Source organism: Coloeus monedula (assembly GCF_965178545.1).
Source record: "Coloeus monedula genome assembly, chromosome: Z".
In the NCBI taxonomy this organism is placed as follows: domain Eukaryota; kingdom Metazoa; phylum Chordata; class Aves; order Passeriformes; family Corvidae; genus Coloeus; species Coloeus monedula.
This window is the reverse complement of record NC_138822.1, coordinates 34,905,491-34,931,263: the sequence shown is the minus strand read 5'-3', so window position 1 is coordinate 34,931,263 and position 25,773 is coordinate 34,905,491. Positions and strand designations below refer to the sequence as shown.

The window sequence follows — 25,773 nt, the reverse complement described above, 5'->3', positions numbered from 1 at the left end:
ACAGGCTGAGATGGACACAGAATAAAACAGCTAATTGGCTGCAGCCTTTGTGTGTTCAAAAATCCATGTTGTACCTTTCTTCTGTGAAAGAGCCAGTCATCGCCCTCATAGAAGAGTACTTTGCTCAAGCAGAGACTCTTCCAGGTCTCTGCTTGAACAAAGATTGTTTATAGTGACTTACCAGCATAATAACAGTAATTTTGTTGCAGAAATAAGTATGAGATAATTTCTTATGCCTGTTACTGGAGAATGACTTCTTGTTTTGTAGACAGATCAGAGAGCTCTTCAATGTTCTGAAGCTGTTGGTCGTATGTTCAATCCTTTCTCTCTGCAAAAAGACTGACACTTGCTAACATTTTTTGTTTTCCTGCATTCCACACTGCTTGCCCACCAAGGAGCTTCTCCTGGAGACTACCCACATTGCTGTGCTTCAGTGAAGCACACGAATAGGTGAGATAAGCTGTTAAGGGTGCAGCATTCCTCTGTACATGCAACAGGTTCAGCAGCTAAAAGGTTAGTCCAGTGTCAACCAGGAAACCAGCAAGCTCTTTTCACAATGTGAAAGTCTGAATGTCAGGAGAAGATCTTGGCTCTGGCAGAGACTCTCCCCTGATTCTTGTCAGACCTTTTCTGTCGATATTGAAGAAGCTAAGTCTTAGGATCTTTAATGTGGCAGGGCACAATTACCAGACATAAGAATATCTGTGGCAACATACCCTAAAAAATATCCTCATCCATCCTAGGGTGATGAGGAAGCTGACAGAAGAGCTCACCAAGCCACTCTCCATCATTTATCATCAGTCCTGGCTCACTGTGGACTGAATGAAAACTGGCCAGTGTGACACCCATCCACAAAAAGGGCCAGAAAAAGGATCTGGGAAACTACAGTACTGTCAGGCTCAGCCCAGTGCCCAGCAAGGTTATGGAACAGACCATCTTGGGTGTCATCACACAGCATCTACAGGACAGCCAAGGGCTCAGACCCAGCCAGCACGGGTTTAGGAAGGGCAGGTCCTGCTTGATCTCCTCTTATGAGCAGGTGACCTGCCTGGTGGATGAGGGGAAGGCTGTGGATGTTGTCTGCTTGGACTTCAGCAAAGCCTTTGACATCGTCTCCCACAGCATACTCCTGGCAAAGCTGGCAGCCCATGGCTTGGACAGGTGCACCCTTTGCTGGGTTAAGAACTGGCTGGACAGCTGGGCCCAGAGAGTGGTGAATGGTGCTGCAGCCAGTAGGTGGCTGGTCACTAGTCATGTCCTCCAGGGATCTGTGTTGGGCCCAGGTCTTTTTAACAACTTCACTGATGATCTGTGAGGGGATCGAATGTACTCTCAGTAAATTCATGGACAACACCAAGGTGGAGGGGAGTGTTGATGTACTGCAGGGTAAGAGGGTTCTGCAGAAGGACCTGGACAGGCTGGATCCATGGGCTGAATCCAGCAGTATGAGGTTTAACAAGACCAAATGCCTGCACTTTGGCCACAACAACCCCAGGCAGTGCTCCAGGCTGGGGACAGAGTGGCTGGACAGTGGCCAGGCAGAAAAGGACCTGGGGGTGCTGGTGACAGCAGCTGAACATGAGCCAGGGTGTGCCTTGGTGGCCAAGAAGGCCAATGGCATCCTGGCCTGTACCACCAACAGTGTGGCCAGCAGGACCAGGGCAGGGATTGTCCCCCTGTACTCAGCACTGGTGAGGCCACACCTTGAGTGCTGTGTCCATTCTGGCCCCCTCAGTTTAGGAAGGACATTGAGCTGCTGGAGCGTGTCCAGAGAAGGGCAGCAAGGCTGGTTAAGGGTCTGGAACACCAGTCCTGTGAGGAGCAGCTGAGGGAGTTGAGGTTGTTCAGCGTGGAGAAAAGGAGGCTGAGGTGTGACCTTATCACTCTCTACAACTCCCCAAAAGGAGGGTGTATCCAGATGAGGGTTGGGCTCTTTTTCCAGGCAACCAGTGACAGGACAAGAGGACACAGTCTCAAGCTGCACCAGGGGAGGTTCAGATTGGACATTAGGAGGTATTTCTTCACAGAAGGGGTGATTGGGCACTGGAATGGGCTGCCCAGGGATGTGGAAGAGTCACTGTCCCTGGAGGTGTTTAAGGAAAGACTGGATGTGGCACTCAGTGCCGTGGTGTGGTTGACAAGGTGGTGTTCGGTCATAGGTTGGACTCGATGATCTCACAGGTCTTTTCCAGCCTAGTTGATTTTGTGATTCTGTAATCTTACGTAACCTACTGTTTCCATGTCTTTGATGTAGGTATTGGGAAAAGAAATTAAAAAATATTGGTGGTGCATGCCTTTGGGGGGGGGGTATGGTTGTACTTTTTATTTTTATCTCTCTCCCCCTCACCCCCATTTGTTTTTCCTTTTCCCAAACATCTAAACATGCAATGAAATGTCAGGTGTCTCTAGTTTCTTATATCTAAAGCATAATTATAGAATAAAACTAGGGAAGGCATAAGCCCTCTAAGGAAAATGAGATACCACAAGAAAGATCAGATGTTTGTACTGCTTTTCAGGATTTTATGAATGATGTTCAGTACCAAATAATTTATTACAGGTTTGGGCACTTCTACGGCCGCTAGCTCTGCATACAGAAATCCTTGCTCGCTCTTACAGTTTCAAGTAAATATATAAGTAAATATGTAAGTAAGTATATAAGTAAATATGTATATATATATACACACACATGTGTGTGTGTATATATATATATATAGGTTGTTATGGTGTTTTTTTAGTGGAATGTCAACATTCTGAAAATTCTGTTATAGAATGTCACGGACAGGTTGCCTGAGTGAGTATATTAACTCCTACAATATTTCATTTCCAGTCGCCTTAGTGACAAAAAGGAGCATATTCTGCCTCAGTCAGCAGATAGGCCAGTCTCAGCATCCTGTATTAAGATACTCAGAAGTTATGAATATATATTGCTACCTTTTTTTAGGATTATGTGGTGCTAGCAGCCCAACAGCATTATAAAAGATATACCAAAACAACAATTTCATTGAAAGATGTATATAATTTGAAATGTCCTACCTTGCATATCTGAGATGCATACAGCAAAAGCTTCTTGTGGTCCAGCCTCTCCTTGTGTTTCTGCAGATAATCTCGTAAACTTCCATATGGTAAGTATTCCATAATTAATCTTAGATTCCTACGTCCTTTTACAACAATAATGAAAAATGCAAATGTACTATTTTCTGTAATTTTCCAAAGACAAGTTTTTAAATATAAGTATTTTAAAATATCTATCAATAGCCATAATACAAAATGGACTTAACACAAAAATATTAATTTATGATCTATACATCACTATGCAATTTTTCATATATTAATTAACTCATTATGCCACTTATTTAAACTTAGCAACAATGTGGATATGCTTGATAAATTAATGTATCACTAATCAACATCATCTCATCAATACTTCAGCTACTATTGCTAAGGCAAAGTAGAAGTCTGTATGTCTGTCTTGTCAAGATGAAACTGAGAATGGCAAGTGATACTGACTTGTCACCAATTTTACCATCTTTCAAAACAGCCCGATTTGGAACTGAAGATTATTTTTTTTACAGTAAGATCCTGGGCAGAGGTAAAACCCATGCTTTACTTCATCATCTTAAATGGCATCATCAATTCACTCAAACAGATCAGTTTCTGAAACTTTTTCCTGTATACCCTTTTTATTGTATAGGCTATACAAAAATTGGTAACATCCACTCTGAAATATTACATTGAGGAAAAAAAACAAGAACAGTTAAAAAATTGTGCATTCTCCCACTTAAACCCTAAATTATTTTCAAGGAAAACTTTTTTGCTTTAAAAGAAACTGGGCAAATAGTTATTCTCTAAATTAATCAAATTCTGCAATGAGGTGACTGAATCAACATCCACCTTCTACTGAGATGTAGTATACAACAGACGTTACTTCCTTTGTTCTGTACTCTCTAAGTCCTGGTAAATTTAGGACAAGTCAGTGACTGTCATAAACACTACCTCTCTGAATTTCTCAGTATGCATATTTAGGTGTACTCAATATACTAGTATACATACCTGCACTGTAGCATACTCCTTTGTATTTAACGATGTTATCATGCTGCAGAGATTTAAGTATTTCAATTTCTCTTTCAAAGTCCCTAAGGTGCTCTTCAGTGCTATGTTGCAGCTTTTTCACAGCAACCACCTCCCCGGTATTATCCTGCAGCGGGTCATACCGGCACATCTCAACACTGCCAAAATTTCCCTATGTCACAAATGGAAACACTTGGGAATTAAAAACATGCCCACACCATTCTCTCTTTGTGTTTCTTAGTGTACATGTTTGTTCATGTAGAGCGTAGTTTTTGTTCAGTGCTCACTGTACTAAGCATTAAGATGATGTGATTAATTATTTAAGTGAAATGCCTGAAATTTCCCTGACAGAAAAAAATGCAGGATCATTGGTAACAGTTGCAAAAGAAACATATTCCATGAAAGGACACAGACAGAACAGGAAACAAAGACAAGGAAAGGTGGTGATGTGTATCTATTTTCTATCTTTCACAAATCTCCACTTCCACTGGCATAATCCTTTTCCTGCACTTGCATAAATCCCTTTGCCTTGGTTCTTAATTCTGCTCTTTTTCTTTTTGGCTCCTCTCCCATTTGTTTCAATGCTCTGTTTTCATCTTTCTCAATTTATATTGTCTTTTATCTTCTTTTATGCAGCCATGACCTACCACTCTGTTGTTCTCCCTATGCTACGCTATCACAATCAACAACCAACCACCTGCAAACAGAAGAAGTTCTGCTACTTCACTTTCAGGCTGCTTCAGTACTTGAAGCCAAAGGAATATACAGCTAGCATGTAAAAACCAAATAAAACAGCAAAGAACCATTCTAGTAAAATAGTGCTTGGTGAAGATCTGCCAGCTGCACTTGGTCAGCTGTCTAGGTATGCTTTCACACAGCCAGGCTGCAACGGCTTAAAAAACTAGTAACCAAATGCTGATTTCTAAAGGCAAAAAAGTTCAAGGCCTACATATATTTCAAAGACATATATTTTCCTTTTGAATTTAGAGACTTTATATTCAGACTTCTCAGAATATTCACGCACAAAACTCCCAACACCACTAGTTTTGTGCAAGACTGCTCCAGAGCGTTGTTAACTGAATATCAACTGTGTGTGTATATATCTGTATATCTATGTATCTATATATCTATCTATATAAGGATTATGTCAGGCAGCTCTTCATTACTGAAAAATACTTTAGCCTTTTGGTGTGACTGGATTCATTGTGGAGGTCAGCTAATTTTCTTCTGTGTAAGGATACTGTGAAAGTGAAAAAAGAGCACAAAGGAATGGCACACGTTGCTCAGGTATGACTGAAATTCACAACTTCTAAAATAAAAGTTTCACTGTAAATAATGTATATGGGGTCATCAAAAGTCAACTGAAAACCATAGTTATTTCCTAAACTATCACAGATTTTTGAAACATCTTACCTTGCCAAGCTGCTGTAAAAACTTAAGATGTCTTTCTTCAAATTGTGTTGGGTCCCGATCTTCAAAAGCACCAGAAAATCCAAGTGCTCCAATTCTCATATTTGGCAACATATCACTTTCTGTCAATAGCTCATAATCTGAGAGGCAGAAGGAAGAAGGGAAGAAAGGGAACAGAAGGCAGAAGGCACAGAGTAGTGAACAAGAGAAGGAATAACCTTATTACAATCATGGCATGTTCTACTTTTGTTTGGCATACTTCAAGTCCAGTAGAATATTGACAGCCACCTTTATTTCTATATAGTAATTTGCAGTCAAAGACAATGATGTATTGCAAAAAACATACTAAAAAGAAAGTGAACCAGTAGGAATAAGCATTCTTTTTGATCCTGGTGTATCACAGACTCACCTGGAGTGAACAAACTATTCAAATCACGTATAATTGCTCTAAAAGAAGGCCTGAAATCTGGCTCATAATCCATGCAGTTGTTTATAAGGTTTGCAAGTTCTGTCCAGTTGGGGGCAGGAAGCTGGTGCCTATCTTCATAAAACTGTAGTTTCTGGAATTAAACCAGTAAGTAATTGTACATTTCACAACCATGAAGAGTTGCAGCAGCCTTAACAGTCTCACCAGAGTAGACAAAAATTACAGCTCTAAACCTAGACTTGTTATCTCATCAAATGTACATCTAACCGATTTTCAACAAAAGCAAGGCTGGTATAATTTAGAGTGATCAGTTCAGAAACTTCCAGTCAGTTACTGGTGGAAGATAAGAAGATAGAGAAAGATGAGAAAAATGGTGTCTCCTTTATTGGTAGTTTCATAAATCCTCAACTGGATAGGTCCAGAGGAAAATTCTACTGACCTATGAGCTGGCTGAGCGCACAGCTGTGAAAAGCTCCATGAGTATTACAAACCAATGTAGGGCAATTTCTCAAATACTTAGATATCTATAAGCTAGGTCTAGGTAAACCTTGGAGATTCTTGTAAGAGCTGATTAAAATACCTGAGAAACCAGATCAGGCTTTATGGGAAGGTTACAGTACCTTTATAAAAATAATACTACCAGTATTTTTCTATCATAGTGAAGTATTTTTTTCGCTTCCAACTAAAGAAGCAAATACATATGATACAATATTTTTATGGAAAATGTTTCCCCTCCATCTTCTGCCCCTACCTGAGATAAAAGTTAACATTTTTGGTTTAGCTAAAATAGTAGAACTGTTGGAACACACAAAGTGCTACTGTATTTAAGATGTTCAGTTACTAGAATGTCAACTAAAATCCACGCACACTTTTTGTTTAAAGTGATACACTGCTGCAAGAAAGCAATAAAAATATGAACTAGATAATACTGAAAATTCTGTACTTTGTTCCCCTAAAAATCGAAACGAACAACATAAAAACAAACTTCAAATAATCTCTTCTGATTATTATCTACAAGCAAAAATGTCTTTTTCCTACAGTGGTCATAGGCCACACCACTGCTGATGTGGTTACAACAGCAGATGTTCTAAATTAGAAATGTTCAAAGAATTGCTGTGAGTGCAGACCCAGTAATACTTACTCTTGAAGAATCCAGTGCACTCAGTGGTTTGTCTCCTCCACTGCAGATTTCCCACAAAGTGGTACCAAAACTCCATTTGTCTGTAGCTAGGCTTAGTTGTTTGGGATTCTCAATACATTCAGGAGGAACCCATGGTATTCTCTCAAGAAGAACTGTGCAATCACACAAAGGAAACTTGTTAAGATGAATAATAAAACCAGAAAATTCCCTAACATTTGGTAAAAATTACTTCAGTATACATAGGTATTTCACTCTGTAATGTACTATTAATACTTTTCCAAGTATTTGTTCCCACCTAAAAAATCAAGTTATGGAACACGGACAAAAATAAAAACAGTATTTGTGAATCAGAATGGAGGACCATTAGTTTTACTGTAAAATAAGCCTAAAAATAGAATTGCCTTAACATAATTTCCATGTTACATTGTTTCTCTGATTTCTGTTATTTCCCCCAACATTACCAAGACTTAATGGCTACCACAGAGAACCAAGATGTCAAAGAGTAAAAAGTACTTTGATAGTGGCTGGCATATTATGGCACAGCAAAAGGCACCATGAAAAAGAGTTTTACACTATCTGATTTTTAAGCTATTGCTATTGACTGTAGTAACAAATTAAAACACTGGATTGTACTGATTCAGATTTAGAGCTCCTTAAAATGATATCTCATAAGAATAACGTAAGCTTCACATTAAAATACAGAGAATTTAAATAGTTTACTGGCAAATAATGACACTGCATTAATTACAGGCTGTTAGATACATTATTTCTTTAGACATCTATAAAAGTACCAAGCATAAAGTGTTTTTATAAGACGGAAAGACCACAATAATAATAGTAAGGTTACTTCCACCATTCCGTTAGCATAACAATCTTGCACACACTTTAAATTTAATTAATTTTGCTGTTTATAAAGCATTGGAGCAGTCTTAACGGTGGATGATAATCCAATATTTTTAATATCATCAACTGACTCCAGGTATTCACCCAGAAATGCACTGAAGATGCTTTTTAACTGCCAGTCAGCATTTTCAAAAGTGCATTTATTTTCACTTCTGAAAGTTCCTGCAAGCCATAAAATACTTGATCAAGGACACTAAATTCAGCAGCTATCTGCAAAGGCAACAGACTATATTATACACTTATGATATAATATAACAACAGTACTACCAATGAAAAGAAATGGAAAATGAGACAGCGGGGAAAAAAGGTCACACAATGGAGAATTTATTTCCTGTAATTATTTGCTAATAAAAAAGATACACTCAAAACTGCTTGGCTAGGACTACAGAGATAATTATAAAATGACAGATAAATCAAGGAACTTACTGTAACAGAATTATTTTAGATGGTGGTCAGAAAAAAACCCCAACCCCAAACTTATTTTTCAAGTCAGAACCAATAAACAAGAAAGCTAATGCAAAGACTTACTATCTCTTGGCAGAACTGTAATACTGATGCCAGGATCACTTAGCTTTATAAATGGAAGGTTTCCAGACTTCCTGTCTTCCTCTCTGATAAGCAAGATGTTTTTTGCACAGACATTCCCATGAACAAGGCCTTTATCCTCCTATAAACAGAAATGCATATTTTACATACTGACAAAAGAAGTCTTACTGTTCAAGAGATATTTAAAAACAAATACTGTATAGCATGAGGGAAATACCAGCAAATAAAATAATGATAAAATAATAATTAAGTTGATCAAACTTCAGGCACCTCACTAATTTCTCTCAAAGTTACAGTTTTCAGCCAGTTTTCATTATCTTCCTGAAGTCTGAAACAATTTGATATGTGTTAACGCAGCAGAATACTCATCCATCCATTCAAAATTAATGTAAGAACATTTAAATTCTGTTAAAGGAAAGACTTATCTAGATATCCTGTCTTGAATAATGGCCTTTGTGTTGAACTAGAAAGACTCTAAGGTTGAGACCTAATGCCCAAGAAGAATGCACTAGGAGTGAGGAGTACAGTGTTTTCCCCTCCCAGTGGTTAACACCATGAGGAAATAGTTTATGTTCAGCTTCATGAGCCGAGGTGGGAAGTCCAGAAAGGACTGATTTGTGAAAGAGACGGGGGGAAAGCATTAGTGGAAATCTGTTTATATTTCACGCTGAAACATAAAGCATGAAAAAAGAATGGACATTCAACTACACTTTGTGCAACACACAAAGTCTTTCTCTGGGTATCTACTAAATAGCTGGTATATGCCCAACCTATTATCAAACACCCTCCAGAGTTTCAAGAATTCAGGTAATAGCTCAGCCTTTCTACATGCATTAGTCTGAATCACTTGAATTCAGCCAGTAACAAAATTAAACCACTTACCAGAAAATGCATGGCTAATGCCAACTGTTTGGCTACTTCCAGCTTCCACAAAATATTGATATTATTTTTGTTCTTTTTCAAATATGTGTCCAAGGATCCAAATTTTACATATTCTTGTACAAGGATGTCTGATTCATAATGATAAAGAGAGTTACAATTAAAACCAACAACAAACAATGAAATTTCAGGACACATTCATGACTCTAGTACCACTCCTTTTTTGATACCTTTTTGGTGATCTAATTAAGTTTCAACCTCTGTGGTATCTGAGTATTGCCACAAATACTCTATGTTCTTTATACTTCTTCAGGGTGTGGAAGTTCACCTGATTCCTTCTCAAATGCAAAGTAACTAGATTTAATCTTTTAGGTTTAATTATTTAGATTTAATCTTTTACAGATTAGGTAAAAGTCAGTGACCATCTTTTCACCCTCACCTGAAAGGCACAATAACGTATATGCTTATGAAGCATAGTAGTGTACAGCACTATCAGTGTGGTAAGCTGAGTAACATTCAAGTAATTCACTTCATAGTTGTTTACAACCTATACGTACTGAAAAACGCAATGCTTTATTGACAAAAGATGCTTTTCTTGAAAACAGACAAGTATTTGCCCTAAAATAGTGTATATGTATATGACATATGCCCTCATGCAACCATCTAGCAAATAACTCCAGAAACAGGAACTGCTGTCTTCATCACTTTCTACACAAGAACTTCAAATCACATGACTGAACACCTGCCCTTAGCTGCAAGACGCTCACACTGGAAACTACCAGTATTATATCTGGCTGTAACAAATAAACAGATTTTTAAACAAATTCATATTACAGACAGCAAACTCTTTTTGGGTTTTTTTTGCAATTATGTGAAACAATTTTTATCGAATTTGTACATCCAAGTGTGTAAACCACAGAACCAGTAAGAGCTGGTCTTCCTATTTCTTAGTAACTGCCTCTCCTTAAACTGTAATAAGTCTCCTGCCTTCAGAAAGAGAACCATTTCTAGAGGACAGGTGTGATCTAAAGGTGAAATAAGTAACCATATACCTCTTTCATCAATTTATTTTCAATTATAAACTTCATCTACTAGAAATTTTATATATAGTCCCTGTGTGTGGTACAATGAATAAAACAGAAAAAACCCCACGTGATTGTTTTGGCACAAATTCTTGGCCAAACATACTGCTGTGCCTTTTCCAGCCTCCTAAGAGAGGTAATTTCTGATTACAGACATAAATTATGACCACAGAATCCACTGTCTCTTTTGGAAATTCTTTCTCCTTAATGAAGGTAATCACCTACATAATATGCCCATATGGTTATTACAAAATGCTTCCCTTCATACAAATTTCTAAATTTGTAGGAAAAAAAAAGAGTTTAGGGCAAACTGACATTTCAGCCCAAAGACTGAATGAAGAGGAAAAACTGTCAAAGTGAGATCTAGCAGTGTCTATTTTAAAACAACACACATTACAAAGTGACAACCATCCAAAATTAAGATTTCATTACAAGACGGTATAAATGTATTTCAGGTGTTCTTAAAAAAATCTTATTAACACATAGTCACAAAACAGTAAGCTAAACTGAAAAGACATTCAACGTTTGCAGACAATGCAAAGATTTTACTGCTGCTTCGTAGTGTGTTTGTTGAGTTACATGTTTTCAGAATCATGTTTTCAGAACGGGACCTCTAAACCAAACTTCACAAAGTTATATTTTTGCTCACAAAGTCAGCATGTGTGGAAAAAGGTGGCAATGTCTGTTTCTAATCACAGTAAATGAAGATTTTTCTGGGTAGCACAGTACCTCCCCTTCTAGCTAATCACAGCTGATATGATGTAGGGCTGCAATTTTTCTTGCATTTCAAAAGCTCATTTCAGAGGCACAGCAAAACTGATCTCAGATAGTACAGACATGACTGAGTCATTTATACAGGTTATATTCATACTGACTGTACTTTAAACAAGTTTTCCCTTTTCTTTGTTTTTACTATTAACTAGTTCTCAGATACCAAGACTAATACTACTGCAATGTGAACATGTATTGGCTGTCCAGCTGGTGTTGAACTTGGGTTGTTTTGTTCATTTTTCCCCTGGTTTTACCCAAAAACAATGTCAAACTCTAATGAGAGATGTATAAAAAAAATTGGTACAAAAAGATAACTAATTTCTACTTACTCTCTTCTCCACAGACGCAGACTCCATAATTTAACACCAAATGTTTGTAAGAAAGTTGGCTCATCATACTTGCTGCTTCAAAAAAGGACTTTTTGGCAGGAGAGAGAGATTGACAAAGAAAATATATCAGTGAAAACAAAGCCCCAAAATTCTAATAAATTTACTGTTTTTTTAAATATTTTAACTTCCATCTCATTGCAAAGACCCTATGTAACATATTTTATATTGTTTGTTGTTGGTTTGTGTTTGGCAACTGTTTCTTGTTTGGTTGGTTTTTATTTCAGTTTTTTGGTTGTGGAGGGTTTTTTCTAATTTTCTTTTTCTAAGTAACGGTACACATTCCAGATAGGTTAACGATCTCTTTACTCTGCAGGCACGTGTTTCCCAACATTTTAAAAATAATCTTTTTTTTCCCAGTGTCAATTAAGTAAATAAAGTAAACTGAAGGCAAATTCATCATACACTACTCACTTTCTAATTTAGTCCACCATAATGCACTATTCAGTTTCACAATTTATTTCTTTGTAGCACATTATTTTGTTAAAAGAGAAAAAGTATTATGTAATTCATCCATTACTGCAAGACCTTTTCCAAGTTTGTCAGGAAAGTTTCAAATGCTTTTATTTCTTTCTTCATTTTTTATTCCGTTCAGTGGCATCTCCACCTACACCTGTGTACTGATTATTCACCCAACAAACCAAAGTGAAAATGAGAACATTTTCCTCCAGGTGACTATATTTTTATTTCTATACTCTGAGCTTTTAGTAACTGATTCATACTTTATGAATCAGTTAATATTCATAAATAAATATATTACCTGTGTTATCAAAATTATAATTTTTTTTAAATGTTTTCAATAGCCCAAGGTGTATGCCTGCACTGCTTATGAATATCAGCCATCTGAAATGCCTCTTTCTTTTTTACTTGTATTTTCATACAGATTTATCTTAAACAATTGAAAAGTTCACTAAATATTGTACTGGTCCTCTCGGCTTGCTGTAAACATAGCTAGATAATTAGAAATTTGAATAAATTACATAACATAATCAAATAAATAATAAGCAGTATATGAAGTATATATTACATTCCTATAATAAACACTACAACATCTTGTGAAAGTCTTTAAATTCTCACATACACAGTCTTGGGCTCAATTACACTACCAGTTCGTTATTTTTTTGCACAAAGGCATTTCAGGTCTGCTAAAAGCTTCACTCAAAAAGTGAGGTGTCTCAGTGATTAGGGGTGAATCAATGTATGGCAAGCTTTTCTCATACATAAATACTTCTGATTATTTGATTTTACTGGAGAATCTGAAGACAGTCTACCCAGAGGACGTGTTCTTCCATAAACAGTGGTCCCTTGTCTGTAAATAATGAATTACTGGTTAAGACAATCCTGTGGCAATACCACCTCTCCCCTGGTACTTTAATTGTATAAATTAACTGTTCTCCAGTTCTCAGTGGGTAGCTCTGAATTCTCTCACAGATGGCAGGAACAGGGGAAATAAAGTACAAACACATACTTCCCAAAGCCAGTCTCAAATCCATACTCCCAGTGTCACAATTCCCAGCATTAGCTTGGTTCAACATACAACCCCCTACCATATAACAAATATTCATTTATGAAGTAGATGAGTAACGCTCAAGAAAAGTAGAAAAGTAATGCTCAGCATAGCATGGACAAATGTTACGTAGCAGTCAACAATCACACCAACCTCAGAGTAGTTTCTGTGCACTTTATCCAGCACCTTTAAAAGAACTTCAGTTTGATGGAGCTGGCCATAGTCTCCCACTTCTTTCCTCACACCTCTGAAAATCTTAGTAAATGTGCCCTGTCCAAGACTCTCCTCCTAGGAAGGAAAGGATACAGATAGAAAAAATTATAAAAAAACCTGCCTGTTTTAAAAGATATCTTAAAAAAAAAATCCCAGCATAAACATATGCAAATCTTTAGAGGTGTGCTGGCTGTAGAGTTCAGCTGAGAGGGAAACGAAGCAACTGTATCAGAAACATCTTAAATTTTTGCTTGTTTTTTATTGACTACTCAAGGATCTCAGAAAATAACTAGCTGCAAGAACCAGAGAAGAAGCAATTCCATTAAATCTGTATTTAGACATCTCTAGAAGCAAACAACTGCTATTGCAGTCAAAATGATGCTTCTCAATTACAAAAAAGAAATTATTTGCATTACTGGAAAACAAAATAATTTTTTTCCCACAACTCTAAGGAAAGATTACAGCAAAATCTCCTAGCTCAGGTAAGATTCTTTTACACACATACTGAGGTTTTTAAAACTTGGTGCATATTAAACCCAACTCCTGCAGTAGAAAAAGCAACTAATGGACTTACGAATATCAAGTCCTCATTACGGATTTTGTGAAAGACCATCTGATTGACATTATTGTGTCTCTGTAGTGTAGGTGATGAAGGTACATCAGAAACGCTATTGCTTCTGAAGACTAAGAGATTTGATTTATCTGGGAGAAGAAAGAGGGAAAGGAAAACCAAAGTAAATTTGTAAAATATAGAACTAAACCAGTATCATTTCAGAAGGATTATTAATGAGGGGCTGCTAATTCAACACAAACAAGATATCACATTGAGATCAGTTTATTTTAAAAGCCACACAGTATTTAATTTAAATCAAAGTCTGATATTTTCTAATCAGCAAAAGCATCTAGGTTCACTCATGAGTTTTATGTTTTTTAAGTATTCCTACTTTGACAAACATTCTGAAAACATTCCTACCTCCTTTCACATTTAACTGCTGCAGTATTTCTAGTAACAATTAGGGACAGAAAACAGGATGTAAATTACCTTCTTTTATATTACAAAGTAGGGCAGGTCTGATACTAAAATCAAATCTGAAAAGTATATCTTTGTGGCTATCTGCTCACATCCATGATTATATTTATTCAATAAGTTATCATTTTGATGCATATAAATTTTAGGTTTCAATGGAACAATGTTACAAAATTATTCTCTGTTATGTGCATACATATTTACTTGTTACATCTTTTCTAAGGTTTTGAATCCATTGGCTATTTTCAATCACATTTGAGAGAAGTAGAAGTTATATCCAATAGTCTGTTCTGACAAGTTTTTCTTTAAATAGGGACTGATAGAGACAAATATTAACTGTAAGAAGTACTACTTAGAAGGGCAGAATTGTAAAGATTTCATGAAGGAAATAAATATTAATATCAAAGGTAGGCAAAAGAATTAAATGCAAATTCCAGAGAAATCCAATCCTCAGGCAGGAGGTCTATTCCATGTGTATTTTTCCAGTGTTAAAAGAAGCTGAAACCACACTGCAGACTTGGCATAATGCAGCTAAGATCAACAATGACAGAAATTCACTGACACTGTTGGTTCCATTGCCTATGGAAGTATTCTCTGTGATAAAGAATCCATTTAGTAGCTCTTTCCTTCTCAACACATGAAAACACTTGGTGGAAGAAGAAATGCTGCTGCACACAATCCACTGCAATTAAGAAACCAGTTTTGCTTCTAATCATGAAACTGGCTACCATAATTACTTCTGGAAGACTATCTTACACCGAATTAAAATTTGGCAGACACTTGAAAACTATGACTAAGAAGATGAGCAAATAGGTCACTGAAATTTAAAAAAACCCACACAAATATATCACAGAAACACAGAATATTCTGGGTTGGAAGGGACCCACAAGAATTATCAAGTCTAACTCCTGACTCTGCACAAGACCATCCCCAGGAGTCACAGCACATGCCTGAGAGCATTGTCCAAACACTTCCTGAACTCTCTCAGGCTGGTGCTGTGACCACTTCCCTGGGAAACCCATTCCAGTGCCCAGCCACCCTCTGGATAAAGAACTTTTTTCTGATATCCAACCTAAACCTCCCCTTACACAGCTTCAGGCCATTCCCTTGGGTTCTGTCACTGTCACCCGAGAGAAGAGATCAGTGCCTGCCCCTGCTCTTCCCCTCACAAGGAAGCTGTAACTGCAGTGAGGTCTGTCCTCAGGCTGCTCCAGGCTGAACAGACCAAGTGCCCTCAGCTGCTCCTCCTACGGCTTCCCCTCCAGACCCTTCACCATCCTCGTGGCCCTCCTTTGGACACTCTCCAATAGCTTTGTATCTCTCTTATCCTGTGGCACCCAAAGCTGCCCCAGCACTGGAGGTGAGGCTGCCCCAGAGCAGAGCACAGCGGGACAATCCCCTCCCTTGCCCAGCTGGTGATGCTGTGCCTGATGCCCCCAGGACATCCTGGCTGCCAGGGCACTGCTGACTCAGGTTCAACTTGCCATTGACAAGGAGCACCAGGTCCCTTTCCACAGTGCTACTCTCCAGAATCTCATTCCCCAGTCTGTACACACATCCAGGGCTGCCCCATCCCAGATGCAGAATCTGACGCTTTTCCTTGTTAAACTTCATATGGTTTGTGATTGCCCCATCCTCTAATTTGTTGAGGTCTCTTTAAAGGGCCTCCCTGCCTTCAAGGGTATCAACAGCTCCTCCCAGTTTTGTATCTACCTGAGAGTCATTTAGTATTAACTTATTTTTAAGTCTTTAATCTAGACGTTAGAAAACTTTCTGCTTAAAAATAATCTTTCTCTTACCTTTTGGTTTTGGAGGACAGCATTTGATGAACTGGAAAATTATGCTGTCTGAACGGACAGTTTCTGTCTGGTAACAGGTCAAGAGATCCTTAAGGTTACTAAAACTCCTCTTGGTTCCACTAAGATTATATTCTCCATTCTCATTCTTCGTAATTAAGCAGTGCTTATAATCTGTAATACTGTCACGCTGCAGAAAGTTTTCCATTAAAAATGAAACTGATTAATATTTAATATTTGAAAGCTTATTTAAATGTATAGCACTCTACTAATTAATGAAAGGATGCTTCAGGAAAATATGATCATAACTTGTTATTTTGTTCTCACTATGTAATATGGATTCTGAGAAAACATGACTCTACTCCCATCACTGGAACTAGTATGCTGATGCTAGAGAAAAACAAATGTTAATGAAACCTGAAAAGATGGAGCTGAGAAAACAGATAATGGAACCTAGGAAAAATCCTTCAGAGCAATTAATGAAAGCTTATTCACCCTGACATGGGGTTACATCAAAACAAAACTCTGTTGGAAGCAATAACCCCAATGCTTACACTCCATGTTTGTTTGGCAGGCATTTGGAGATCTCAGCTGTAGTGCTGCTTTCCTGTCATTTCCAGTACAGTTCTAAGAAACTACTTCCTAATACAGATTTTCAACATGCACTGAATTATTTTTACAATGAGTCTTGAAAAGATACCATGAAACATTTTTAAACAAGCTGAATTCTTACTAGTGTTTTTGTGGTCTTGTATTTCAGTACTGCAGGAAATGTTCCAGCAAATTCTGAATATAAAAAGCCTTCCAGTGACTTGCACAAGACTCAGAAAAAGGAAAAAAAAGTTGTGGTGAAGTCACTTAAAGGCAATAGTAGTCTTCTGTTGCAAGCTTGGCTCTCAGCTTTGCCTCTCTAAGCTTGTACAGGAACTGATTTCTTTGTCTACAAAATTCCCTATCAAACATACTTCATTGACTGGACATAACATTTCTCCATTCACACATCAGCATTATTTGGTCATTTTCAGAGATGTACTTATCTCTGACAGTATTAGCAAACTTACTAGCTTGCTGTACACCAGCAGGAAAATTCATGTTTTACCTTCCCTAGCTAAAAACACAAAGATAGCTCTGCTAATGTAATTAAAGAGAAACCCATTCTTGAAACAACACCATGCAATTATTTAACAGCAATTTTAAAGCATTATCTTATCACCAGCTGCAATGTCACAGAGAAGAGGTACATCTGGTTCTCTGGCTGCATGAGAACCACATGCACTTACAGGGTGGCTTTCTCTCTAGCTAACACCAGATGTACCCAGGAGATTTGTGTTGATGTAATAGCTGTCAAATAATATGGCTGGCCCAGCTCTGGGGATGGGGATAGGACCCAAACCCAGGAACCTGCGAAGGAGACACTCTCAGATCATCAAAGGCTGTACGCTCAATCTAATGAAGCCCCAGTCCTGAGGGGGGAGGAGGTGTGTGGAAAACCCAGGGAAAAAACTCAACTAAAAACCTCCGAACTTTAAAAAACAACAGAAAACCCACCAAATTGCTCCATCTCCCAAGTATTTACCATAGTCCCAAGATCCACGCTACTATCTCCAGAACTCTTAAACTCTCTTCCCTCGGCCTGTCTTGGCCTCCTAAGCATGTGGTATGTGCATTAGCAATTCTATACCAACTCTGATGTATCTCACAAGACCCTGAAAGTTTGCTGGTCTGACAAAAGTAGCTATAGAATATACACATCAGACAAACTTTCTGGAGGGAAAATTCAGAATCATTTACTGAACATCTCAGGATCATTGTTATATCACAGCAAAGATTAAATAGGCACTAAGACAGAATACAAACCTCTATAGCAAAGGTAAGGAAGTACTTTTTAAAATCTTTGGGACTGCAGCGAAGGACGTAGAAACCAGTCTGATTACCCGCTTTCTTCAGTTTACTGATAGCAAAGTCCATGCTACAGTAAAAAGAAATGTTTAATATTGCATAATTTAAAAATTCAGGAATATCAGAGGTTGAGTAATGAGCAACATTAACAGATATCTAATATAACAACAATTCAAACTTTCAATTTTGTACAGCTTTCTTTAAGTTAATATCTTTATTTTCCAATATACAGGGTGGTAAAGAAAAGTATGTTAAAAATTTTTAATACTGAATCATCACAATTATTTATCCAATGAGAAATGTTAGGGGCTAAAAAAACTATATTCCCCACAGCTTATGATATGGTTTTTGACATGCATTATGAAAGAAGCTATAAAAAAACTGCATAACAAATCAACTAAAATTAGCAAAACATTAGTGTGGGTGAAAAATGTGCGTTTAACTAGGAAAAGGGCTAACAAGAAAGAAGAGCTGAAATAAAACAACACTCGTTATAATAAGAACAAATTTCCTCTTAAACAAGCCTCGCTAACTATTTCTATCCGTATCAAGGAATGACCTTTCCACTTAACTTTTGTAACACGTCAAGAAGGTACTGTATTTTGCAAAGTGAAAAATAAAGAGGAAAAATACAAAGCATTTTATGTTACATAAGTGCAATAAAAAAAATATTTTAAGATGCCTACCACATCTGACAGACAACTAAAATGATATCACATTGTTGTATTACTGAAAAAATACTTACAAAATTGGTCCATGACAGTTGCTTTGAATATTTTCAAGGACTGATGGTGGTGCTACTTCTTTACAGAGATAATGATGGGCATCCGCTGTTAATCTGTAATATCCATCAATTAATGATACAAAGGAGAGAGCTTCTCTTAATGACTGAAATTCAGCCTCCTGTTCGATCACCAGAGAACAATGGGGGGTGGGGGGGAGAGAGAGAATTTCAATTTTTAAGAGGCAACAGAAAATTCCTGGATATGATAATGCTATAAAAGATATGCATATATGCACACATTAAAAACATGAACAGAAGCAGTTTTTAACTGGTATTAGTATGTTCTACCTTCTTTCTATCATTCAAAACTTGATAGCAACGTTCAGTGCTCAAAATCAAACCCAAACCAAACAAAACAGAGAATCGGTGGATGCCTTATCCCTGGAATGGGCTTTTGAGCAATCTGCTCTCATGGACTGTATCCTGACCCATGGCAGGGGTGTTGGAACCAGATGATCTTTAAAGTCCCTCCCAACTCCAACCATTCCACGATTCTGTGAAATCTGCCATAAAAAAAAACCCCTTACTCTAAATATATGAAACAGCAGAAGAATGCCACTATGAAAGAGTATTTGAAAGTGAAAAACAAGTAGATGCAACTCAGCATCCAGATACCTACTGCACTGCAATACAGTGTTGTTCTTTTTCCTAAAGGAAAGCCTTTACTTACCAAAGATCTATATGTTTGCCTTCAAGTAGAAAAGAAAAATCTCTAGGAAAGTACCTGCCTGAAAACTTAACTACTAGTCAGCAAAAACTAGCACTCTGAGCTGGATCATAGATAAAAGATGAGCTTTTACTACTGTGAAGACAGATACAGTGGATAGAAGCACGGAGAAAAACAATGTGGTCAAAAGAAAATGGGTGTGAAAAAGGTCTTATGCACAGTATGCAGAACAGATAAAAGCAGAACAAAATTAAATCCATCTGCAACAACATATTTATTGCTGCAAATAAAACAAAAATAGAGAAGCATTTTCTGAGTCACCCCTAGGTTTCATTCAGTAGTATAACCCAACAGAACAGCCTTTAATATGTGTTTGCCTATGACACTGGAGACCCACCTAGCAGCTGAACACAATTATTTGGCAGTTTCTTTGCTGGAGAGCAATAAAAAAACCCTGGTGTTTTTGAGTAAGTGTCAAGAATTTGGAGCCTTCAAACTCCTTTTTAAGAGGACCTGGAAATAACAGCAGCCTGTGGTGCAGACCGTGGTGAGGCAGCTGTGCCTCTGCAGCCCACGGAGGTCCATGGTGGAACAGAGATACACCTGCAGCCTGGGAAGAACCTCATATCACAGAAGGGGGATGTGACTCAAGGAGGTTGTGACCCCATGGGAAGCCTACACTGAAATACACTTGTTGGCAGGGCTTGTGGCCCCATGGGCCACTATGGACCTATAGAGCAGTCTGTTCCTGAAGAACTGCACCTTGCAGAAGAGACCAATACAGGAACAGTTCATGAAGAACTGCCGCCTGTGGAGATGATTCACATTGGAGAAGTTCACAGAGGACTGTCCCCCATGGGAGGGATCCCTTGCTGGAGCAGGGGATGAGTGTGAGGAGGATTGAGAGGTGAAGACAACATGTCATGAAGTGACCACACTTCCCATTCCCAATCCTCTGCACTGCTGAGGGGAAGGAGGTAGAGAATCAGGAATAAAGCCGGCCCACAGGGAAAGGAAAAGTGGTGGGAAAATGTTTTTAAGATTTATCCTCATTACCTTATTCTGAATTGATTGGCAACAAATTCAGTTAATTTCCCTGAGACAATTCTGTTTTGTCCATGGCAGTAATCGGTGAGTGCTCCTTAAGGACAGATCCTGATAAGGACAGATCCTTATCTCAACCCACAAGCCTTTCATTATATTTTCTCTCCCCTGTCCAGCTGAAGAGGGGAGTGATTAGAGCAGATTTGGTGGGCACCTGGTGCTTAGCCAGGGTCAGCCCACTCCACAACTCTGTGACAGTTATACCTGCTAGAAAACCTGAGTCAAGTGCAAGGTTGGAGTTAAAGCAAAAACTTTTTACATCTATGTATAAAATAGTTTCTGAAAGATCTTCTTCAAAGAATTGTAAACAGTAAAAGCAATGACATTCATTTTATCCTGATACTTATTTTATTTTATCATTGCTTCAGAGTATTTTGAAGCCTTTTTCAATATGTTGGTCTCTAGCAGGCAGCTTATCAGGACACCATGGAAACAGCACACTTGAGAACTGAAACCACGGACTCAGGTTTAAGACTAATAAACAAAAGAACCAATCTGTGTACCAGAAATTTTCCTCACATATAAATGTCTACTTCAATTTCATTCCAAGCACACAGCTTTGATTGCAGAAGAGCTTTAGTGTTCTGATACACCACTTACACTGCTGATACGTGTTTAGTTTTATCTCATGCTTAATTAACATGGTCATGGATTATACAATACTATGCGTACAACAATCACACAGCCTGCTCAAAGCAGTATCTATTTTAAAGAACAGCAACCAAAGTAAACAGACCAGATTCTTGCTGTCTTGTTTGTGAATGGTGACAATTCTTCTCTCACTGGAGCCTTCTTGGCTTGCTTGTTTAATGCTGACATCAATGATATCAGGAAAATCACAGTATGTTTGTAAATCCTGCAAAGAAATATTATATAATTTCAGTAATAACATAAATGGCAATTTAAAAGCCTCACCTATTTGCAGCATTGGAATTCCCACAACTCTGAACTCATAAGCAAGCAACAAAGATGATTATAAAACCTTAAACATGTCATTACAGGCAAATAAAGGATTTTTTTCTTTATGGAATCATCACTAGGAACATAAATTAAAGAACAGACAGGGATCCAGGAACTGTGAACATTAATATCCACATATGGGTTTGGGTTTTTATAACTGTAGATATTTCCTTGCTCTGTAGTATTTTGTGAACAGTGGAACATTTTGTTCACTTTTTTGAGAGGGCTTTTTTTTTGTGAGCATATTATTGGCATCCTGATTAAACATGTTTACAAAGCCTTTTAACAATACAGAATGTCATGAGTTCATTCAGAGTGATACAAGCTGCAAAATCTGTAGTAGGAATGAAGAAGTGTAAGAAATGGTTGTCCTCTCAGTCCTATCTACTTGCTCATCTGGTTGTTGAAAATGTCAACTTGCAAAACAAATTTTTTCACAATCTATTCCACATGTGTCATTACATACAAATAAATAAAAATTACTTTTCAATTCAGTACCTGAATGACAATTCATCAGTAAAGTTTACTGAAACAAGTTATGATCATGTTTACAACCAGCTGCATTAATTCATTCAGTTTTCAAACTATTTATAAAGTTTCTTTACCAGTGAAAATATATGCAGTGTCAATAATGGAATGATAATATTTTTAACCATGAAAAAATAATTTGGCGATCTTTAGTAAAAAATATTATTCCTTCAAACACTACTCTTAGTAAAGGCTTGGTTGACAAGCCCAAACAGCATAGTATGCCTAAATTTTGCACACCTTAAACCAGAAATTGCAAAATCTGACATTTATGATAGCTCCTGCCAGAGCAACTGGCACTTACAGGAAAATTAGGGAAGGCAGAGGGCTGATACATAACTATGAATGAGGTAATTGTCAGTCTACAAATAATCTGAGAACACCACACTTTAAAAAATATGGACATGTAATCAGGTTTACTTTCTGCTAAATACTGAAAAAACCCACTAGTATATAGCATTTTTACAAATTATTACAGCAACCTGTAAAAATAACAACCTTTTATAGTTTGATCTTACCTGCTATATATTATGAATCAAAAGTACCAAACAGAAGCAATTATTTTGAAAAACTCATACATGCTCCACTTTGCCTTTACTTTTACCTTTGGAAAATTCCCGCACTCTCAACGCATACTGCTTTGAGTTTCTATCAGGTTTTGGCAAACTCAGCATAATGAACAGTCACGATGGGAAGTCATACACACACAAAATAATACCATTAAATAAAAATGCAGCAGTACGTGATTACTAGGCATTAGGAACCATTACTAATCCAATAGGAACCATTTAGCACCTAATTCCTGAACAAAGACTATATGGACTCCACACTCACAGAGATGTCACTTTAAATTTGCTAACTGAGGCACTGGCAGGCATCCAACTGCAGCAGGAAAGAGGTATAGGGAAATTAACCTGTTTGGAGTCCTTAGATCCCTGTTTTCAAAGAGAATTTGGGGAATTTCTGCATTTTACCTACACCTGGGGCCATGGTCATTACATTTCCACATTTTTTATATGTCAAGCAGAGAAGTATTACACAACTTTCTTCTAGTATTTCAATAAAAAACTAATTTTAAAATTTTGCACTGTTTAAGTCAACATATTTCTGTGATCCTCAGCCATGTGGAAATTGTATCATTATTGTGAAGTAAAATTTGCCTACCAAATTTGCTTGAGCTAAATCAGAACTTCCAAAATAAGCTTATTATTCTGTTCCGTAACAAACTGCTCAGTTATTAAAATAATTATAAAAAATTACCTGCTCTCCAAGTGTCTCACAGTCTTTAAGTTTTCCCCTTGAACACTGAATTCCACCATTTCCAGTTATTACAACGGTTGCAAAACTTTCCTCTCCAGAAGGCCCTCCACCAGGTTCTTTTACTTCAAAAACCTCTGAATAGAAGGCAGGCTGAAGGGTTTCCAGATTTATGAGATATTTAAGTTTCAAGTTTCTGGCAGTGGCTTTGCATTGGCCAAATTGTTGTATAAATTTGCGGAACCTGTACCTTATTCTTTTTCGTGTCAAAATGTGGTAGTCTTGGATTTTTGCTCGCACGCACTTAGGTAAAAACATTTTGTAGCTGTGAATACATAACCAGAAAAAAAGGTTACTAATTTTATTCATTAAATCCAGCAAAGATAATTAGTTCTGTGCTAAACAAGTCAACATTGAAAATACTATTTCCTTTAAATGTACCGTTATTTTTTCAGCTGTAGGATAACAGAGATCCTCTCCTACATCTGTAATATGTTCTTTCAAACACAACCCAGTCTTCTTCTATTTTCCATTTTTACCCTCATTCAATTGCAACATAAAAAACACAATGCATTTTCCATAACTTCAAAGATGTCTGTTCTTTCATTAGTGAAGTTCTGAGGTAAGGCAGCAGAAGTTACATAATTGCTTTGTTTGGTGTAGAAGTTGTGAAGAGGATACTGCACGGCAACTACATGGATAAATGACAGATTTCCTGGCTGAAAATACAGGTGGGTAGAATACAACACTGTGGTTGGGTCTCACTGAAGTTCCTATCTCACAGTCCATAGTCTGTATCAAGACGTGAAAGAGCTGCAGTTGTTACCCTCAACGAGCTGGCCTCATTCTGTTTCTAACTTCTCCCACTAGGTTTTATTAAAAAACGAACATCAACGAAGTACCAAGCAGGGACAGAATTAACTCAGCTGAAGCAGAAACTGATAGGATTGATACACCCAAGCGAATTGATAAACTCAAGAAAGTTTAGCAGAGATCTGTTGAAGATGGTTAAGTGCCTGGAGCACATGACATGAGAGAAGAGGCATATGGGAGTTGATTTGGTCAGCCTAGAGAAAAGAAGGCTCAAGTTCTATGATTTATCTCCTAATAACATGAAAGGACAAGAGAAGATTATCGGTATCAGAGAGTGGACTGATTAGGTATAGAGAAAATCTTTCTGTGGTCATGCACAGGACAAAGCTGCACAGAGATACAGGGGAATCTCCACATCTGGACATTTTCAGAATTTGACTGGATGAGGCCCTGAGTCACTTCATCTACCTTTGAAGTTGGCCCTGACAGGAACATGGGGGGTTGGATCTGATGACATTCAGAAGGCGTTTCACCTCGAATTATTTCTTACATATTTTCTCAGATAAGAAGCTGCTGCCTTACCTTTCATTAAGAGAGTCAAATCCATGTCTCCAAATCATGAATGGCCATCATTACACAAATTTTCTTTTAATTTCTAGTTTACACAATAGGTAAATTTATGTAACCATTAGAATACATCAACTGCCAACAGCTGAACACCTCCTCCTAAATACTAATGTGCAAAAATACAACATTTAGGCATCAGATAGACGTGAAACAGTTACAAATGACAGAATCACCTGACTGAATTGTAAATGGCCATTGGGGTTTGGTCCTTTTCTTTGGCCACTCTCATCATATCTAGAACAGCCATTCCAAGGCATTCTTCTTGTGTTTCATGAGTAACAGGCATCTGTACCCATCCATCCAAAAAATCAGCTCGCCACTGAGAAAGAATGCAAGAAAACAAATGAAAACTGTAGTAGTGCTGTTTATCAAGAAGAAGGATTTGGGGTGCAGTTGCTGGGGGGAGCTGCTGTTGTGTTGTTTGATTGTTTATGTTTGGTTTGTTTGGGGGGGATTTATTGGCTTAGTTTTTTAAAGACTGAATGACCTACTTCATCCACAAAAACATGTACTTATTCATAAGGAATACCAGCTGCTATCATGCTTAAAAGCACTGTTTTGAACTTCATCTCTCCAAATACACAATAGGACATGGAATTTAATTTCGAGCTTGAGAGGGCTTCAAGCCTTCAAGAGCCTACAGAATTACTAGGAGAAGATGGAAAGGGAATAAATACTAATAACCTTTACCAATCTGCATTTAAAAATAACCAAGCAAATCATACCTGTGCGAATAGGTAAGACATGACAAGATCGTCAAGGACAGGGCTTTCTGCACCACGAAGAATGCCATACCGGTATGCTCTGTTGCTGCCACTGCAATACCAGTGGGGAAAATAAAACCTGGTAGGAAATAAATTTAAGCAAACATCAATAAACAGACATTTTGGTTACCAACATCAGACATTACTGCTCTCATATACATGAAACTAGTGCTGGCTGGTCTGGAGGACCACTATGAAACCCCAGTTAGTCAAT

General features: G+C 37.6%; 1 protein-coding gene across 3 annotated transcripts in view; it reads right to left on the bottom strand.

Annotated features, from left to right (window-relative positions):
- The window catches only part of JAK2 (Janus kinase 2), a 95,321-nt gene that overhangs the window by 13,369 nt on the left and 56,179 nt on the right, over window positions 1-25,773 (bottom strand). For all 3 annotated transcript variants that reach the window (XM_082301055.1, XM_082301057.1, XM_082301056.1), the window contains 17 exons: window positions 25,521-25,638; window positions 24,969-25,114; window positions 23,359-23,680; window positions 21,347-21,466; window positions 18,801-18,958; window positions 18,014-18,125; window positions 16,160-16,346; window positions 13,908-14,035; window positions 13,274-13,408; window positions 11,557-11,644; window positions 9,378-9,505; window positions 8,478-8,616; window positions 7,047-7,198; window positions 5,888-6,038; window positions 5,482-5,618; window positions 4,051-4,240; window positions 3,034-3,158 (listed from right to left, as the gene is read on the bottom strand). In XM_082301055.1, coding sequence (XP_082157181.1) covers window positions 3,034-3,158; window positions 4,051-4,240; window positions 5,482-5,618; window positions 5,888-6,038; window positions 7,047-7,198; window positions 8,478-8,616; window positions 9,378-9,505; window positions 11,557-11,644; window positions 13,274-13,408; window positions 13,908-14,035; window positions 16,160-16,346; window positions 18,014-18,125; window positions 18,801-18,958; window positions 21,347-21,466; window positions 23,359-23,680; window positions 24,969-25,114; window positions 25,521-25,638 — 2,536 coding nt within the window. The remainder of the gene's footprint in view (window positions 1-3,033; window positions 3,159-4,050; window positions 4,241-5,481; window positions 5,619-5,887; window positions 6,039-7,046; window positions 7,199-8,477; window positions 8,617-9,377; window positions 9,506-11,556; window positions 11,645-13,273; window positions 13,409-13,907; window positions 14,036-16,159; window positions 16,347-18,013; window positions 18,126-18,800; window positions 18,959-21,346; window positions 21,467-23,358; window positions 23,681-24,968; window positions 25,115-25,520; window positions 25,639-25,773) is intronic.